The sequence below is a fragment of the Gordionus sp. m RMFG-2023 genome, chromosome 1 (genome assembly GCF_954871325.1).
Source record: "Gordionus sp. m RMFG-2023 chromosome 1, tfGorSpeb1-WG-v2, whole genome shotgun sequence".
Classification (NCBI taxonomy): domain Eukaryota; kingdom Metazoa; phylum Nematomorpha; class Gordioida; order Chordodea; family Parachordodidae; genus Gordionus; species Gordionus sp. m RMFG-2023.
In genome coordinates this window covers 53,422,590-53,443,281 of record NC_088775.1, presented here as the reverse complement: position 1 = coordinate 53,443,281, position 20,692 = coordinate 53,422,590, and the positions used below count along the sequence as shown (strand labels likewise).

General features: G+C 27.1%; 1 protein-coding gene across 5 annotated transcripts in view; it reads left to right on the top strand.

Annotated features, from left to right (window-relative positions):
* The window catches only part of LOC135923391 (uncharacterized), an 89,896-nt gene that overhangs the window by 59,920 nt on the left and 9,284 nt on the right, over window positions 1-20,692 (top strand). For all 5 annotated transcript variants that reach the window (XR_010571209.1, XM_065458125.1, XM_065458136.1 and 2 more), the window contains 2 exons: window positions 9,742-9,896; window positions 13,580-13,899. Coding sequence is in view for 4 of the 5 variants with exons in the window: in XM_065458125.1 (XP_065314197.1) it covers window positions 9,742-9,896; window positions 13,580-13,899 (475 nt within the window). In the remaining variant the exon portion in view is untranslated. The remainder of the gene's footprint in view (window positions 1-9,741; window positions 9,897-13,579; window positions 13,900-20,692) is intronic.

Below are 20,692 nucleotides of genomic sequence, written 5' to 3'. Positions count from 1 at the left end.
TTGCAACCCGTTTGAGGAGCATATAATGAAAGGATGTGTAGTATTGATTGACCAATGCAGAGTTTTATCTTCATTAGTCTATCAGAGATCCTGTTGACTTCTACTACTGAGGAGGTTAGATCTTCACTGAGGATGATGCCGACACCGTTCCTATTGCTAACAAGTCCATTATAGTACAATTTATACCCATCTCCAATCATCAAAGTCTTCTGTCCTTTCCATTTCGTCTCTTGTATGCACGCTATATCAACTTTTCTCATGTTCAGCATTGATGCCAATTCTCTCGTCTTACCTTTAAGCGTCTCAATATTCAAACTTGCCAGTCTTGTCTTCTTTGCTTTGACCTTTACTTTATTTTTCACAGGATGGAGGTCTACACCCTGCGCCTCGCATGGAGGGAACGCCCTAGCTTTCATATTTCCATTTATTTCTATTTGTTTATTGGACAGGTATCCTTAGCACCCGGCTGTCCAGGCCTGTCGGTGACCGGGGTGTCATCTCTAAGCTCCGAAATTCATCATACCATATGTCTTTACACATCAGTCATCGAAGAAAAACTTTGAAAGTTTTTGTTCCTTACCAGGATTGAACCTGCGTCTTTGTTCATACTCGTTTTTCCAATCGTACATCTTACCCATTAGGCCACCCCGGCGATATTTATTTTGTATATATAATCATATAATTTTATTTATAAATAATTTCATAGTAATAAATTAAAAAGGAACTAAAATACAATTTATTTGTTATAATGCTTTAATACTTTACACTATTTTTTGTTATATGATCTGCAACAAGAAAAGTTTTTGTCGTAGACGGGTGAGAAGACCCAAGGGATACTTTGTGCCGTACCCCGCCCATACTATGTTATAATTATTAGGGATTTTGTAGCTTAGTTTTTACCATCGGATACCCTTCTTGACTTCAACTCTTTAGGTGATTTTTATACCCCGTCATTCTAAACCCAAACCACAGTTTTAAACCTCCATTATTAGCCAGAAGATCTTGTTACTCCCAAGATGAGGCTGAAGGTAGGATTTTTGGGGAGATTTAGACTAATAGTATATTAAAATAATACATTTTTAAAATTTGAGAAATATAATTTTTTAATTAAGTTTTTATAAATAATGTTGTAATTTCCAAACAATGTTTCAAATATGAATTTTATTGCCATGACTGATAAAAGCCATCTTGTTATTATATTATGCCCATTAAAATTTGATATGCTTATTTTTATTATATATTTGCTCCCTTCTCTTTGTCTTATAAAAATATTATTTTATATTACGGAACGGTAGGTAATCTATAAAATAAATCTAGGATAGTTTGTTTTGATAAGGTCTGAGATCAAAAAGTGATTATTGGCCTATATTTTTTGAAAACCTGTGCTCACTTGTAAATAAAATAAAATCAGCTGTGACAATTTTACCAATTAAATCTCCTAAAAGGGTTCTATGTCAATTCAGCGAAACTTTTATCGCAAATGCCATTTATATAGAATGGATTTTATATCGAAACTTTTATCGCGAATCTACCTTAGCAAATACTATTCCTTGAAGACAATATCGTAAATTTTTTATCGCGAAACCTTTAAAGCGAATACATACTGCTAAACTTTTATCGCAAAAATTTTATAGCGAAGACAATATAGCGAGAATTATTTCGCTAAAAATACATCGCGAAGATATTACAGCAAATTTAATATCGCAATAATTCCTAATAATGACTATTTTAGTTTGAAACATTTATTTTTTTTTATAATTATATTAATTGGATAATTTTTTTTAAAAAATAGGTGCAAGATTCATCGATAGAGTTTGTAATTTTTTTAATTTATATAATAATTAATGAACCCAGATCTGGTTTATAAAATTTGTTATTGGAATATACTTTTTTTGCTATCCTATCTTATGCTTTTCTTCGAAATTCTTATTTTAAAAGAATCGCGCACAAGGAACTCAGGTTTATCAATATATTAATCATTGAGTTTATTAGTTAAATCTTGATCCTTTCTTTCTAAATTGATATCTAAGTTGCATTAAAATTTATTGTTTGATGACTTAATATTTATAAATTCATCAATCAGTTTTAGCCAAGTTTGGCAGGTCAATTGAACGGTAAAATATTTGTCCTGGTCAAATATTCCAAAAAATCTGAAGATAAAAATATGTTTAAAAAAAGGAAAAACAATATAAATACAATTACAATGCTGCTTATTTATTAAATCTTAATTTTAAGGGGAGCATCTTACTAATTGTATGTAATATAATACAAGAGTTAGGCATACAAGGTTGTGAGGATCAAAATATTAAGTGATATCATAAATTTCAGAAGTAAAAGCGGCATGTTAAGAAAATTATGGAGATAGCAGTAACTTCCATAAGAAACGATCAGATTCCAACCTCAAGCAGTGGAAATAGCTTTAGCCACCATTGCTATTAAGAGAAGTGGCATTCACAATTCATAGCTACTTCTTCATCCGAAGGAAATTGGTCGATTGGGTTAATAATCTTACTAAAACATAAATCGATTTAAGATTTCGATAACAAGAAAGTTGATTTAAAAATTAAATATGAAAACAATGTTCATTTGAATTTTACCAGTAAAATGCGTAACTCTTCTTTTGAATCACTAACCAAAAACAGAGAAGCTAAATATGAACTATAACATTACTGTTTAGAGTCAATTTTGAATGACAATTCAAAAATAAATGATTATTAAGTGAAATAAGAGATTTCCCCAATTCCAAATATTTTTCAGTTTTGTTTAGTTATATTTTCAAAAAATTTAATAGGAATCTAAATTATAATATTAAGACGTAGCCTTAAACACGAAGTTTGCCAAACTTTGGCAATCACTAATTCGGACGCTTTAAGCCAATATGTAATGTTCATAACATTACTGTAGGTTGGTGATTCAGCATATATTTATTACTCAGAATTAAAACTTCTTAAAGCAATTTTTACTTAATTCTAAGAAGATAAAAATTTTAATTTTGCCAGAATTGAATAGAAAGAATAATATATCTCTCAGAAATTTAATTCTTTTTTTTTATTTTTTAGTGCATAAGCATGATTTTTTCAGTTTAAATATTAATCATTACTCTATGCAGGGTTTTCAAAATATTAAAAAATAGCTATACGAAAAATTAATTTAATATTATTGACATATATGATAAATTATAACTATATAGCTATTTTTTACTCAAACTGGTGCCATTCCCCTATATAATCAATTATAAATATTTTTGCCATGCTTGCCTCTTTATTTCGGAGTCGTATAAATTAAATTATCAAGAAAAAATAAGGAGATCTTACCTTAAAAATTATTTGTTCCACTAAAGTTATCTCAAAGACAAACTATTATAGATGTCTTGACCTTAGATATATTTAAATGTCCTGTACGACTTACAAAAAAAATATAAGATAGAAGATATACATAATCATCCCCTAAAATCCAATCGAAATGGAAACCAAGAAAATAATTAATTCAATTAAGAATGAGGCTTTGAATAACACTATAGAAACTCCAAACTATTGTGGCGAAACACGTATCTCAATTAAGTGATTCCATATCAATGGCACTACCTTCACCCTTATGAAGCGATTAATTCACCTAACACGAAGTTCAAATAGTTTTGCACCCCCGAATTCTAGCAGCCTTATCGAGCTGGTAATTCTGCATGAACATTTAATCACAGATAAGTTATGAGGATTTCATACTTCATCGATGGTCCAGAAAGATTTTCTATAAATTTTTTGAAAAAGTAAAACTATAAATTTAAATGTTTATTATAGTAAGCTGCCCGATAAATAACCCGGTTCCCGACCGTGTTATCATATTCGGATTGCATATTTAAATCGTCTAACCTTCTATTTATTAAATTTATACAATCCATGTGATTAAGAATAATAATGTTTTAATTTATCAGTAAAAAAGGATTATGAAACATATAAAAAAAATATTTACTATTATACGTGACAACTTAATATGCACTCCAAAAAATTATGACGGATTTCGAATGACCAGTGTAAAAGCTAGTGAAGTGTTGCCCATTTCACAACACAAATATTGTTATTTCCATTTTGGCCAATCCTTTTGGCGAAACATTCAATAATATCCGGACATATCGCAGAAATATAAAATAGATGGAATTTAATTTACAACTATGAATGATGGTTTGCTTGGCATTTGTACCACCATTAAATATAATTGAAAATTTGAATTAAACTACGTTTTTTATTCTAACAATCAATTTTTACTCCAGTTTCTTATTGAGACTTTTGAAAAACTTATTGTTAAAACATTTGGAAGAGGCAAACTACTTTCTATTAAATATTGAACTATGGAACTATTACCTATCAATTCTGAACGGGGAAGCGATGGTCAACCGTATCAGGTCAATTCAGTGAAACTTTTATCGCGTAATTTTTTCACGAATATCGTTTTTTTGAAGAAATTTTATAAAGACGGTTATATCGCGAAACATTTCTAGATAATATTTCGAATTTATAATTCATTTCCTCGTTACCATAACCGCAAATGCATTTGGGCGGAATTTTGTACTTTATTGTCTATTAAGTAAGCATGGAACATTCATCTTATGTGATCGAAAATAAATAAGCCTTTCTGGTCTCTCACCCATTTTTATGAGTACGAGAGAGGACATTTATGTTTAGTTTTTACCACAATAGCCCCCCCCCCCCCCAACATAAATTTTTAATGTGTTTTTTTATGTCATTAAAAGTAAATTTTAGCAAATATTCTAGAAAAAATATTAAAAGCGTAGAATTTTTTAATTATTTTTAAAATAATAGAAGATTTTAATAATAATTATTTATTATTTTCTCAGAATTTTTTTTATTAAATTTTCGGAGTTAATGTTTTATAAAGATTTTTCTTAATTGTTGTGTAAATAAAAAAAAGGAATCTCATTTTATTTCTATTTTATCGAAACTCAAAGGATAAAACCTGAAATGTAAATTATATAATGTCTAATATGATATATTTAAAAGTTTCATAGAGATTCATGTCTCATTTTTTATATACCAATTTTTTGATAATGCACATCGACATATCTTTCTGATATAATAGTAATTAATTTGAATATTGACATACCATTTTTCTTCTTTCCGAGCTTCAATAAATTGAGATTATTGCAAAGTTATGATTAATCAAAAAAAAAATTCAAAATATTCTATTTGGATTAGATAAATTTGTAATTGTTTATGAAGAGTAAATTATGGAAATAAAAAATTTTATCTTTAGTTGTTTTAGTTTTTTATTTTTGCTGATTTCACATATTTTATTAATAAAATCTCTTTCTCTATGTGATTCCAGTTGTCTAATATTTTAGCTTCCTATATTTATTATACAATCTATAACTTCATCTCCTCAAATTTCCTTATCTTGACTCTTATCGCCTGATGGTTCAAAGAAATTTAATACTTCTTGATAATATTATCTTTACTCTCCAATAATAACTATATTAATATTATATAAATAATTATAAGATTTATACTTTATAAATTATTACCAGTATAGTAAGAAATTTTAAAATATAATTTATTTTATATTTTTTTGAGTTTATTAAATTTTAACACAAAAGATTATATATTATAGTCTAACTAAAAAATATAAAAGAATTTCACCATTTTCTAAAAATAATACCAGTTCAATTTAATACTCATTTTTCCCAATAAATTGGAATTAAAATAAATCAGGATTTTTTGAAAATAAATATAAAATTTACCAAATCAAGAAAAAAAGATGTTCCAGTATCGGGAAATCGGGCAAAATGGGTTAAGTCTTTATTTAATTACTCTTACATTTTTATTCAAATCTGCTACAAGCTATGTCTTTGGATTTTTTACTATCTGAGAAAAAATTTTTAAAATAGTTTTATTGAAACGCCCTATTTTTATTGAAATAGCGGAGGATCTAGGGAAATGTTTTAATATTTCCCTTATTAGATGCATCTGTTATGCTTATGAATTCAAATCGTCAAAAATTAACATCCTGGATTCAGGTTTTAAAACATTGGTGATAGCCTTACTCATTTTTGTTCCACCACAATTAAAGTTTTCTCTTATCTTGGAGTGGTTATATTATGTGGAAAAGATTCGAGCCACATTGTGATGATAAGTAGCTCTGTGAATGTTGTACTACATGATAAGTGTATATCTAAAGTATATAAAATATAAAAAGATAATCAATTTTGTTTGGATATTTAAATCAAAAAATATTATCACTGTATTTTATTAAAAAATAATTTATAAGAACTAACAACATATCCTAATCTTTATATGCTCATTTTTCAAGAAATCTATACTATTTTCAGAAAGTTATCCGTCTCATCCGAATTTAATATTGATTATGAATACGTAAGTGATTTACGCTTCTGAACTTCTATTCCTATATAATTATTTTAAAATGTAAATTTAGAATATTTGTCATTAATTTTAAAAGGTGATTTCTTAATTAGTTATAAAGATATTTGCATAACACATATGATAAATTAATAAACAATCTTAACAAATAGAGTTTCTTATCGGTTTATAATAAAAATTTAAAATTTATAGTTATATCTTTTCAAACATCGATAAAGTATGAAATCCTCATATTTATCATCAGCGATTGAATATTTATGCGGAATTACCAGCTCGATAAGGCTGCTAGGATTCGGGGGTGCAAAGGAACTCCATGTTTGGTGAATTGTACGCTTCATAAGACTTAATTGAGATACGTGTTTCGCCACAAGATTTTGGAATTTCTATAGTGTTATTCAAAGCTTCATTCTTAATTGAATGAATTATTTTCTTGGTTTCCATTTCTATTGGATTTTAGGAGATGATTTTGTAAGTCGTACAGGGCATTTAAATATATCTGTAATAGTTTGTCTTTGAGACAACTTTAGTGGAACAAATAATTTTTAAGTTAAGATCTCCTTATTTTTTCTTGATAATTTAATTTATACGACTCCGAAATAAAGAGGCAAGAATGGCAAAAATATTTATAATTGATTATATAGGGGAATGGCACCAGTTTGAGTAAAAAATTTAGCTAAATAGTTATAATTTATCATAAATAATATTAAATTAATTTTTCGTATAGCTATTTTTTAATATTTTGAAAACCCTGCATAGAGTAATGATTAATATTTAAACTGAAAAAATCATGCTTATGCACTAAAAAATAAAAAAAAAAGAATTTTAAATTTCTGAGAGATATATTATTCTTTCTGATAAATTCAATTCTGGCAAAATTAAAATTTTTATCTTCTGGGAATTCAGTAAAAATTGCTTTAAGAAGTTTTAATTCTGAGTAATAAATATATGCTGAATCAGCAACCTAAATGTAATGTTAGGAACATTACATATTGGCTTAAAGTTTCAGAATTAGTGCTTACCAAAGTTTGGCATTAATATTATGATTTAAATTCCTATTAAATTTTTTGAAAATATAACTAAATAAGATTGATAAATTTTTTGAATTGGGGAAATCCCCTATTTAACCTATATGTAATTTATTTTTGAATTGTCATTCAAAATTGACTAAACAGTAATGTTGTAGTTTTTATTTAACTATTCTGTTTTGTTTAGTGATTGCCAAAACAAAGGTTATGCATTTGACTGTAAAATATGATCAAATTCAAATAAATATTTTTTTCATATTCAAGATGAATATTTTCTTTAATATTTTTTAACAGTTTTCTTGTTATCGAAATCTTCAATCGATTTCTGTTTTCGTAATATTATAAATCGACCAATTTCTTTCTGAAGAAGTTGAATACTAGGAATTAATAGTAAATAGTGGTTAAATTCCACTGCTTGAGGTTGGAATCTGATTGCTTCTTTTACTGTTTTCCCGATTATTTTCTATAAAACATCCCGGGTTTGCTTTTTAAATTTATATCACTTACTATTTTTATCACCACTACCTTTTATGCCTAATTCTTGTATTATATCATATACATCATCAAATTCATTATTAGTAAAATGCTCATCTTCAGTTTTTTAGAATATTTGACCAGGTTAAATTCCTCCGTTCAATTGACCAACTTGCCAACCCTGCCCAAAATTGATTGATGAATTTATAAATATTAAGTCATCAGACAATAAATATTAATGCAACCCAAATATCAATTTCACCAGTCAAGATTAACTAATTAACTCAATGATTAATATATTGATAAAGCTGAGTTCCTTATTCGCGATTTTAATAAAATAAGAAGTTTGAAGACAAGCATTGGACAGGATTGCATAAAAAGTATATTCCAATAATAAATTTTATAAACCAAATCTAGGTTATTAAGGTTAAAATATAAAATCATTGAATCAAACCTGCTTAAAAAATATTATTGTAATATAATTATAAAATAAATGTTTCAAAATAAAATAGTTGTTATTAGCAATTATCGCGATGATAACCTCGCTATAAAATCCATTCACGATAAAAGTATCGCTGAATTGACATGGAATCTCCTCAGTAATCCAGGATGTCTAATTTAAACGTTTTAATCAATAAAGTAATTTAGATTTATCATTAAAATTTTGAAATATTGGATTGAATTTTAGTTAGAATATCTTATGACTGGTAGTAGTAGTATTCATTTGTAATAAAATAAAAATGTCATGTTTCTTTGTATAAATGATTACTATGTATGCATAGATATCCACCAACTCTAAGATAACCAAAATGTTTACCCATCTTAATTTATATATCCTATTTCAAGATATTAGCTATTTTCTTCAATTTGTAGTCTTAAATTTTTTAAAATTGGTATAGGTTCGACCTCCATAAATTTATCTATGATAGTTTGACAAAAAATTAGCAAACATATTAGCCATAAGTCGATTTACCAATGGTCATATTTTATGTAAATTTAGAAATCCTGGGTTTTCGAATTTACTCATAATAGAGGACGTCTATTAATATTATCTTTGAAAAATCGGAAAGTCCCTTCAAAATATGATTATCAAATTTATGCAATTGTAGGACGAGTTTCCTCATCAACAACGTTTAGATTCAAAAAGATATTAATTCCATAAGAGAATTTTTTTTATTACAACAAACTATTTTATTATAACCTAAAAATAAATCAGTAATCATTTTTAGCAACATTTCAAAGAAGAACAGATCAAAAGAAAGGGCGAACACATTATGTAGCGAAATGAAAATTTTTTAAATCTTGGCCCTATATGCAATAGCGGTATAAGACCCAAGTTGAAAGCTTCTATCTCTAGAAACCGTTAAATTTTAAGATAGTATACAAGTTTAGATTGCACGAATGCAAAGGGCATAGGGTGCATTTTCTTTATAAATATAATAAATGCTCTTAGTTTTATTTGAAAAATAAAGTCTATGATTGTATACAATAGATAAATTTGGTCATTATTTAGCATTATCATTGTACTATTATAATAGGTCTATAATAAAAATATTAAATAATATTTTACAGCAATATATTTTGTCATTTCTTTTAAAAATTAACCAGGATTTGGAAAGATTTTGAAAATAATCATATTTTAGCATAGTAGGACATTTTTCAATAAAAGTTTTGAAAAAATTGAGTTTTCATGATTATTACTTAAATTGAAAATTTAAGCATCTATAATATAAGAGTGGTCACATAAATAAAGTGTGGTAGTAAATGCTTGTTTTTAATTATTATCTTTTCAATCTAAAGTTATTAATTAATCTTTAAAATTCCAAGATATTTAAATTTTTTTATGAATTTTTTAGGCCTTCCTCATTATCTTCATCGTATCCCTTACATGATTGGATAAATGATCTTGGCATATGGAATGATATTACTATATCATATAAAAATATTCTCGGTACTCGCAATGCAAACAACCTTATCACATTACCTCTTCCACTTGAAAAAGATTTAGCAAGTATTTTTATGTTTATTCTAATCACCGATTGAATACATCCCCATTGTTAAATTCCTTATAGTTTGGTCTCTAAATTTTAAATACAAATACTGCCAATAATATTTATTTTCAATTTTCAGTCATGATTATATTATTTAAAAAAATATAATATAGGTTACAATATTTATTATCAGAATCGATAAAAAATATTTATTAATCTTTTCTCAATTTTTTATTTTTGCCTTTTTAAAAATAATTTATTTATTTTCCCTGTCTTTATTCTTCTCACTTTTTTATTTTTTTCATTCTACATAATAATTTTATGATTTTTTTCTACTTATAATTTTTTGAATTTCACTTAATGGCAAAAAAAATTTTTTATTAGTATTTAATGCATATCAAATTATTTCATTATAATTACGATGTATTTATAGTAATAAAAAACAAAAATTTATATTAATCATTAATAATTTCCCCTCTTATATTTTGGAATATTGGTCTCCATATTTCTAAAATCATTATGTACATTTTCCTCAGATATTCCTCTTTCTCCATGTTCTATAAAGCGAATTAATCCACATTATTAGGATTATTATTTTTGACAAAATCCTTTTGAAAAAACAAATTTTCAATGGGAATAAGATAAGGGCTGTTTTGTTGTAAATATTTTATTTTATGCCCTCTCCTTTCTATCGATTCTCGAATTAGATGGCTATGATTAATTAAAACATTATTCATCATATTACCTTCTTCAAAATGATTGATTTAGTATTTCATTTACAAAGTTACTAACGTGTAGAGCGTTGAAATGAACCATCAAGAACCTCGAATCTTAGTATTTCCGCAATCTTGAGAAGAGCAAGGATTTTGCAATCCAAATTTAAATGTATATAATTTAATGTATATTCTTCCTGTTCTTGATTTAATTTATTGCGTGCACCTGAACCTCCTTTGGGTATTATATTTTATTCTATTTTTAAGATTATTTTATATTTATCACAGTTTTATGAGGATATATTTAAAAAATATTTTAAAAAATTTTGATTGCCAAAAGAGAGATAGAAATTAAGGGAAATTTTAAAAATATTAATATAAGGAGAAAAAAATTATAAAAAGTCAAATATAGGATTTAAAAAAATTTAAATAACAGAGAAGTTAATAAAAATGACATTAAAAAATATAAATTATTTTTAAAGAGACAAAAGATTAAAAATGGCTTAAAGAGATTTGCAAAAGGTTAGAAATAAAATAAGAAAATTTGAAAAAAAATAGCGATCTTCATTTTTTGAATGAAAATTTTACATTTTTTATTGACCATTTTTCTTTTTGTTTAACACCTTTCCTTTTTATTAGACCTTTTCCTTTTTTGATCAGACTTTTGCCTTTTGATTGACATTTACATTTTATGATAGGATCTTCCTTTTTGATTGGAACTTTTCCTTTTTTGAATGGGAAACCCTATAGCCTAAGTCTTTCTTGGGGGTTTCGATCATTGAGAGTATAAAGCTGAGATAGTTGCATTTTATTATGCTCATGGCTAACCTTTGACGTAGGTAGAATCCCTCGTTGGGACTCTAGCAGATAATGAGAGCCGAAAGATGTTAGAGTCGTGGTGATTAGTGGTACGAATATAAAGTTGGCAGATAGCGATGGTAAATACTTAGCTAGTTTATTCGTGGCGTTAGAGCCTGCATATTTATATTGGAAGTGGCAAGAGGAGGATCGATGCATGATAAATCTATGGTTAGGAATTCCCCATACTTCCAAGAGACCGCTTACCATCGGAATTGTAAAGGCCAGTAGGTTCAAGGGTTGATGTGATGCCGGATTTCAAGGCCCTGACAATATTGTTATTAAATTTTGAATGTCTAATGAATTTGCCTCGTGCTTGCAGTGCAAAGAGTGACGGCCTTTGAAGTTTACCGACGTTTAACAGAGGATACATTCATAGAATATTACCTTATCACAATTAAGTCTAAGTCCGACTTAGCTCATCATTGCTTAGGAGCTGGTCAAGGTTTCGTGTTGGGAAAGCTTCGAGAAATTCGTACTGTACGAAAATGGAGAAGAGTAGAGAGTGGTCCTCGGGTTGGCTCCTCGATTTAAGGTATGCAACTGCCAACTAGAGGCGTATCCCAGTCCTTCAGTAGTGCCAATGAGGAAGGATCGACTAATGAGAGAGACTTCCATAGATCAATTGCTTGTAAGAGCAAGGGTCAGGATGTTTTGTGAGTGTGTGTATGACAGGCTAGCAAGACAGGCGAGAGGATATGAACGCACTAACCGAAAGTAGAGATGGTGACCTTATGCCAATGCAGCCGGATTTGGTTGGTAAGGTAGCCTGTAATCAAGATAGGTCTCCAAATTTAAGATTGAGTATATCTTTTATGAGGCGTTTAATCTCGAGTTCATGTGCAGCGAGGTTGACATCGTATTGAAAGATTCATGACGATCGGAGTGTATATAAAATTCTTGGAATTAGAAGGTAGTTCTTTAATAGGAAGAAAGCTTGGTGAGCTGGGAGGCGGGATAGTGTATTGCGCATGAACGATATCTCTTAAAATATCGGCGAAGAACTTGATAAAGGATTCATCTTTACCTACTGGAGATCCGAGATGTGTTAAAGCTTTCAGTGGTGTATAATTGAACATAGTATCATAGTTAAGGTCGATGATCCCAAGAGGACAATATTTATTGTCTTGATTAATTCGCAGTCCCAAACTGCTCTTGCTGGATTTTATTATTTGGATTGCCTTCATAACTTCAGCCGGTGGGCCGCCTAGTATACCATCGTCGATATACCAATTATGAAGATTTAGCTTGCATTAATCATTATCAATTTTAGAAAGTAAAATATGCAATCAATAAAGAAAAAAAATACAATTTTTCTAGATATTCAATTAAAATTTAAAAATTATGTTTCTTGAAATACATATTTCCAGATTTGCCTGGAAATCTTAAAGAGGATATTTTGGAACATGTAATAATTCTGATATTGTATAAAACATTTAAAATAAAATTAATTTTAAATTTTTTGCTAGTAAATTATGTTCATATATGGAGTAGAATAGAAAATAAATAAATAAAAATTAGAGCCACTTGGATTTAAAGTTAAATAAAAATTTTATGTCTGGTTAGGTTCGATATTGTATATTGATCTCATATTTTATTCAAAATAAAATTTTTTTAATTTAATTTTAATAAATATAATATTTTTCGTTGTACCTGTTAATAATAATTGGATATGGTTAACTTTCGCTATCTTTTACAAAATTTCCCCTAAGAACTTAACGATTATTCCTAATATAAGGTCAAGCCCTTAGTCAGGAATTTTCAGCTGGGCTAAAAAAGTTAAAATAGTGTAAGTATGTGTAATGAACAAAATCAGATTCGTGATATTGATAATCGACCGATATCAATTTAATATAGGATCGGCCTCCAAAAAGAAATGTATTGATTTTCATTTCGTGTTTAGAAATCGATTGGAGGGGGTGGGGAAATGGCTGCTGAATAAAGTGAGCAATTTGTTTTTTAAATTTTGGTTCATATTTAATAATGATTGATACTTATTTAGTAGTAGTTACACATAAATTCATAAAAAAACCAAAAGACAATATGCTTTTTCTTTACCCGATTATATTATTCCAATTCATATATCGCCAATTCTCTCTTATTATTTTTGAATATTTCATTAATTTATTAAGAACCTCCTGATCGCTCTTGCCTTTTAACACTTGACTACAAACCCTTAGCTCCTTTAATCAATAATAACGATAATATACTCACTATAACTTCGAATATCTTGAATAAATACAACAGCAATTGTCTCACCAAAATAACTCATGATTGCAAAACACTATTGATGGCTGCCAACTCATTTCTGAGTACTTTATCTAAATCATATCTTTATGAAGACCCTTACTCCATTATTCATCACAATATGGTCCCAAATATGCCAACATCCCGATTCCCTACCAGCCTAGAAGAAGTTTTTAAATTCGAGGCCACCGACATTATAAACAAAGTAACTATAGAAGAATTCTAATAACAATTTTATTTTCTTCCAGATTAGAGATCTGCAATTTTTATATAAGGGCCGGGCAATTTATATACAATATTTTCAATCCAGGCCATAAAATTTATACATAAAAATCAGGCAGGACCTCGCAAATAATTTTTCATTAAATTTAGGTCAACCCGGGCATTCAAATTGGTATATTTTTTTGAATTTCAAACTAATATTCTGATTAACACTTTATGAAATTAAATTACAATATGCTTATTTCTTGGTATTTTAAGAGAGTATCTATAATACTTAATTCAATAAAATTAATAATAAATTCACAAAAAATTGAACAAGTTATTTATTAGTAAAGCTCACAAACCGGATCGCGGTCCTCCGATAAAAGAACTGTCCACACCGTGGTTCTAAATAAAAAGATTCTTTTATCTTTTTTGTTATTTTAAAAATATTTTTTTTCCCTTATTTAATTTTTTTTTATCATTTTATTAAATATAAAACATTTATGTTAACAATATCACAATGTATTTTACAAATATCTAATTTAAAAGTAAAATGCTTTTTTGACAATTTTTTCGTTTTCGTAGTATTAATAAATAAAAATAACTAAAAATTACAAAAACTAAAGTAATTCTTCTAGAAAAGTAAGAAAATAAAATATACACAAAAATTTACTAAAATGAAAATAATTAAAAGACCGATTCGGACTCTGGTTCTTAAATCAATCCCTGTCTAAAACGATCGATCGAACCGTTAACCTTGGCTATTTTTTATGATATGATATAAATAATTAATTAATAAAACGGTTCTAGAAAGAAGATACCCATAGAGGAGAGATATAAGAGCCTTAATTGACATTGGGAAAAGAGTAAACATAGATGTAATAGCAGTAAAATTCGAGCGAAAAGATTAACGAGCCAGGGCCTACTTTTCGTAAAATTATAACAACCTGGGACAGCCCTGACTTCAATTTTATACGGGCCGGGCATTTTTTAAAAATAAATATTAAATTTTAAGCTTGGGACTGTTATTTCTAATGATATCAATATTTATGCTTTGTTAATTTTCATGATCTTGGTCAAATAATTTGGGTAGTTCAGAGGTTAGATCATAATACGAAATTAAATTTTAATTGCAAACAAGAGTCATGAGTGAATATCTTTAAAAGCTCATAGTCAAATTGATCACGATTCCGTGACCCCTAATTTTAATGAAATTTAATATACAAATTAAGGATCATGTAACCTACCTTCAGGTATAAGGCGTTTTCAAACATTTTTGATATTTATATCAGAGACTTGCCCATAAAATCTTTATAAATAAATCTGGGCCTAGTGCACCGGCCGGCCGTTGGCCACCGCCATTGAAACTCACGCTCTAATGGGCGGCGCAATTAAAATAATTTTCATATTTTATACATTTTTATGTCAATAATTGGTAAGCATTACTGCTGTATCAGGATTTTAATGAATATTTATTTTATAACTATATTGACATAATTATCTTGACATAGAATTCATTTAATCAATCTAAAATTTCAAAAGTTACCATAATTTTGCTTATTTATAAAATGAAGACCCAGTGTTAGAAAGGTTGTTTTATTAGGTGAATACGAACACAGTGTATGCTTAGGTTGTTTTAAATGCTATTAAATAAAAATTTTATAGCACTAACTCACCCCGATCCAAAGAAATACGCGAAAATCGCGCAATGCGTAATTTCATTAAATCTTGTTTTTTTTTAAAAAAAAATACCTAAGATAGAGTTAAAAATTATTAGATATCATTTTAATAGACCTTAAAATTTTACATGGGAAAATATCGAAAAAAAATAAAAATTTCAAAGCGTCTATTTTCCATAAAAATAAAAAATTAACATTGTTAAGAAGTGGTTTTTTTAGGTGCTGATATTCTCTAAAAATATCTTTATATTAAACTATTCAATAAAAAATCTCGATAGCCATTTTTTTAAATTTTATTTAAATTATGTTTAAAAATACAAAAGATTATATAGATGGCGATATATTTAAAAATGATTATAATATTACATATTTAATAAAAATATATATTGGTATTAAAATTTAAAAAATCTATTGAGTATAACCAATATGATAATCTGGGGCATTATTTAAGCAAACAACCCAATCAGATATGATTATTAGGATGCTATATTTTAAAATTTTATATATAAAAAATAACACTTTTTTAAGCTTATTATATTTTGTGCTTATTAATAGAATATTTTTTTTAGGTAGATCCTGTCACTGTTATAGGATCTTTTTTTAATTGTGGGGTAAAAGAAGGATGATAATGGTTCATGGAGATGTAAAAAGGATTGTAATCTCCTTAGTAATTATATTCTTTTTTGTACTGTGTCTAACCACCAAAAACATCATCAAAATATAAATCCTTTGATATCAACAAAAAGCAAATTATAGGCATTTGAGATAATGTTAATTATAAAGTTGCATATTAATATATTTTTGATTTAAGTTTATTTAAGCTCAAAGGAAATGCAGCATGTATTTCCCGAGTTTCTGGAATGCAGAGTTATTAACCCTACTTTTAAATTATTATTTTTTAAAAGTATTGTCTACCTTTTATAAAAAAAATTATTTTTTGCTTATAATGTAATTGTATAGTATATAATACATGAAAATCAACATTTATAAATATTAAATATAAATAATTTTTATTAAAAAATTTATGGTAATATTCATTTATTTATTTTATTGCATTTTAATAAAAATCATTTCTATGCCCCTAGTCTAGAGCGATTATCAAAAAGTATTAGCTTCGCCTTACTAAATAATCTTTCAACCTAGCACTTGAGGGCAAGACAGTATTTAATATTAAAAATTTTAAATTTAAAAAAATGATCTACAGGATTTTCTATTATATTAGAATCCTTTATTTCAAAAAAATTATCAGTGAAAGTCGTTTTTGTGGTTGTAACTAGGGCATCTTTGTTTGTTATGAGACTATTCAGCTTTCACATGAGCCTATCAAGTGATCTTTAGCATTATCGGAATTGGTATATGGGCAGTTAATAAATTATTTAATCAGATTCAAAACAATTATATATCATCTTAGATTTCTATATATATAATATTGAATACAAAATAAACTAAACCAACTTTAATTATGAATCAATCATATTACATTTATTTTTGCTATGAAAATAAAATTTCCATAATATAATAAATAAATTTTATTTACTATCTCTCAATGCCTTTTACTATAGCTGTAAGATCAACGTTTGGGTTATTTTGGGATTTATGCCCATTTTTTCTTTATTTATAAAAAATTAGGTATAATCTTCTACATGAGCATAATGAAATAAATATGAATATAATGGAGAGAAAAAGAAATAGATATAATAAAGAAAAGAGCTAAAAATTTTATAATTGAAAAATTTAAAATTCATATGCTCCATAAAGTTTCAACATTTTTAATACCAATGTTCCGACAAATGAGGATGTTTTCGTTGGAAGAAATTAATGAAGTAAAAAAACAGATTGAAAACTTGTTAGATTTGATTTACATAGAAGAATGTAACATCGACGTAGATGAAAATTTGATTTTACCCATTTCCCCAAAAGCAAAGAGAATCCAATTAAAAGGTATTAATAAATTATAAATTCGTTTAGCTACTTATTAAATGTAATATTTGAAATAAATAGCATCCACATCAAAATTAAACCCCAACAGATGGGAGGATAAGGTTGTTACTGAGGATAATACCGTACATAATGACATAACAAAATATTTAAATCTTAAAGTAACCATTTTTGATATGTATAATTTAGCATAATTTTAAGATGCATATATTACAATTAATATAAATTTATTATTATAGGTTCACTTTTATTTAAAGATTTCAATTGAGGAAGAGGATATACTTCAAAAGAATGTCCTACTTTGGTGGAAACGGCAAGAAAAAGATTTGTCAAAGCTATCAATATTAGCAAGAAAAATATTAGCAATTCCTGCAACTAGTGCTACTTCTGAAAGAGGATTTAGCATTGCCGGAAGGTTTTTATAACAAAGTAGAACGTGTTTGAATCCCGAAAATGTGGATTCATTATTATTTTTGCATTATAATTACTTATAATATTTATTATATATTTATATTTGATAAAATAAATTATCCATAATTTAAATTGAATATTTTTTAAGCTTAATATAGTAATTTCCTAGTTTATAAAACTTATAGAGATGTAATGTTGAAACTATTTTCATTAAATGCTTAAAATAGCGGGCTTGGGTAAAAAAATTTTTATAAATAATGGGCGGACGGGCTAGAAATTTTAAACTAATGGGCGTGCGGGCAAAAAATTTTAGATTAATGGGCGGGCGGGCGGGTATATTTTTTTTAAAACTATGGACGGGCGGGTTAAAATTTTTTTTAAACATTGAGTGGGCGGGCATATTATCAAAAAACCCGCCCAATGCAGACCTCTACCCTACATCTTTCTTCGAATCCTTAAATAATTTCATGGGTATAGGCCAATACCAACCCCTATTGCATGTGACCTAAAATCGTGGATGTTTTTAGTAAACGCTGAATCTATTTACAACCCAATCTTCCGAAGTTGGTGCATGTCATTCCAGCGCAGATCTTTATTGTGTTTGGTGAGGTAATAGAAAAAATTTCAACTATAGGAAAAGTGACTTGAGTGGTTAATATTGGAGTTGTTAAATTTTCAATATATATTTGTCTTAAACCCGGATGAAAATTTGGTTCCGTGCAACGTATTTGGTAAGTAAAAACTTAAGCTTGTTGGTAAGGTTGGCTTACAATACTATAATATTGTTATTACTTTTAATTATTATCAAATCAAATAATTACAATTTGACTTTTTAAAATAATTATGTTAAAAATAATAAATAGATGTGAATTTTGTACAATTACCTTAGTTACATCTTTTTATTTACATTATATTTGAACCTGAGATTTTGATGTGTTTCTAACAAAATTAAACAAATTGGAGAGTTATTAATGTTATATGGAATTACCGTTTTCTTATTTAAATTATATCGCTACTTTATAATATTATTTAAGCATATTTTAAAAGTTAAGTTAGGCATAAATTATTTAGGATTCAATTTCTATGAAATTTATTCTTTTGGGAATGTATGATCTTGTTAGAGAAAAATTCTAACCTTTTAATATTAAAGTACCTTATATACATAGTTTTCTTATATTGATTTCTTTTTCTATTTACAATTATTTTTTCAGATTAATCTTAAAAAAGCCAAAAATATTTAATAATTAAATATATTTCTAAATTATAAAAAGTTAAAAGTAGCCAAGAAATAGCACGCTATTCTTTTGGCTACTTTCAAAAAAATTCTGCAGGATTCTTGTTTTTAAAAGAAACCACATTTATCTCATTTGCTTGATACTGTATAAGTTCGAGATATATTTTACCTAAGTCAACACTGATAATCAGCATATTAAATTAGAGGTCTGCATTGGGCAGGTTTTTGGATGATATGCCCGCCCACTCAATGTTTAAAAAAATTTTTAACCCGCCCGCTCATAGTTTTCAAAAAAAATACACCCGCCCGCCCATTAATCTAAAATTTTTTACCCGCCCGCCCATTAGTCTAAAATTTCTTGCCCGCCCGCCCATTAGTCAGAAATTTTTTACCCGCCATCCCATTATTTATAAAAAAAATTTACCCAAGCCCGCTATTTTAAGCATATAATGAAAATAGTTTCAACATTACATCTCTATAAATCTCTATAAGTTTTATAATTTAGGAAATTACTATATTAAGCTTAAAAAATATTCAATTTAAATTATGGATAATTTATTTTATCAAATAAAATATTTATAAAAATATAAATATAAAATAAATATTATAAGTAATTATGCAAAAATAATAATGAATCCACCTTTTCGGGATTCAAACACGTTCTTCTTTGTTCTAAAAACTTTCCGGCAATGCTAAATCCTCTTTGCACTAGTTGCAGGAATTGCTAATCTTGATAGCTTTTTTGGCAAATCTTTTTCTTGTCGTTTCCACAAAAGTAGGACATCCTTTTGAAGTATATCATCTTCCTCAATTGAAATCTTTAAATAAAAGTGAACCAATAATAATAAATTTATAAAAGTAATTTATATTAATTGTAATATATGCATCTTAAAATTATGCTAAATTATACTTATCAAAAATGGTTACTTTAAGATTTAAATATTTTGTTTATTATGTACGGTACTATCCTCAGTAACAACCTCATCCTCCCATCTGTTGGGGTTTAATTTTGATATGGATTCTATTTATTTCAAATATTATATTTAATAAGTAGCTAAACGAATTTATAATTTATTAGGTAAGCTGAAAATAATTCCCCGAAAAAAAATCCAGGAAAATAATTCTCCGGAAAAAAAATCCACGGAATAAAATTCTCCTGGAAAATAATTCCCCGGAAAAAATTTCCCCACTATATATTGAATTGCTAAAAAGCAATAAATCATAATCAATCATAAATCAATCAAAATTTTATTATGTATATTTTAATAATGATAATTTTTTAAACTATACTTAAATCATTTTTTTATTATAAATGAAGAATACTGATTAAATATCATATAGTATATAATTTTATTTTTATTTAATATTATTAGTAAGAAATTTATTTTTCTAGCTTATTGAAACAAAAGTACATTTTATTCAATTTTAAAAATTAACAAATATATATCCGTAAGAGGGCGTTAAATGTTTTAATATATATCATTTTAGGAAACCGGAATGATGAATGGATATAGCACTTTTTTTATATTTGG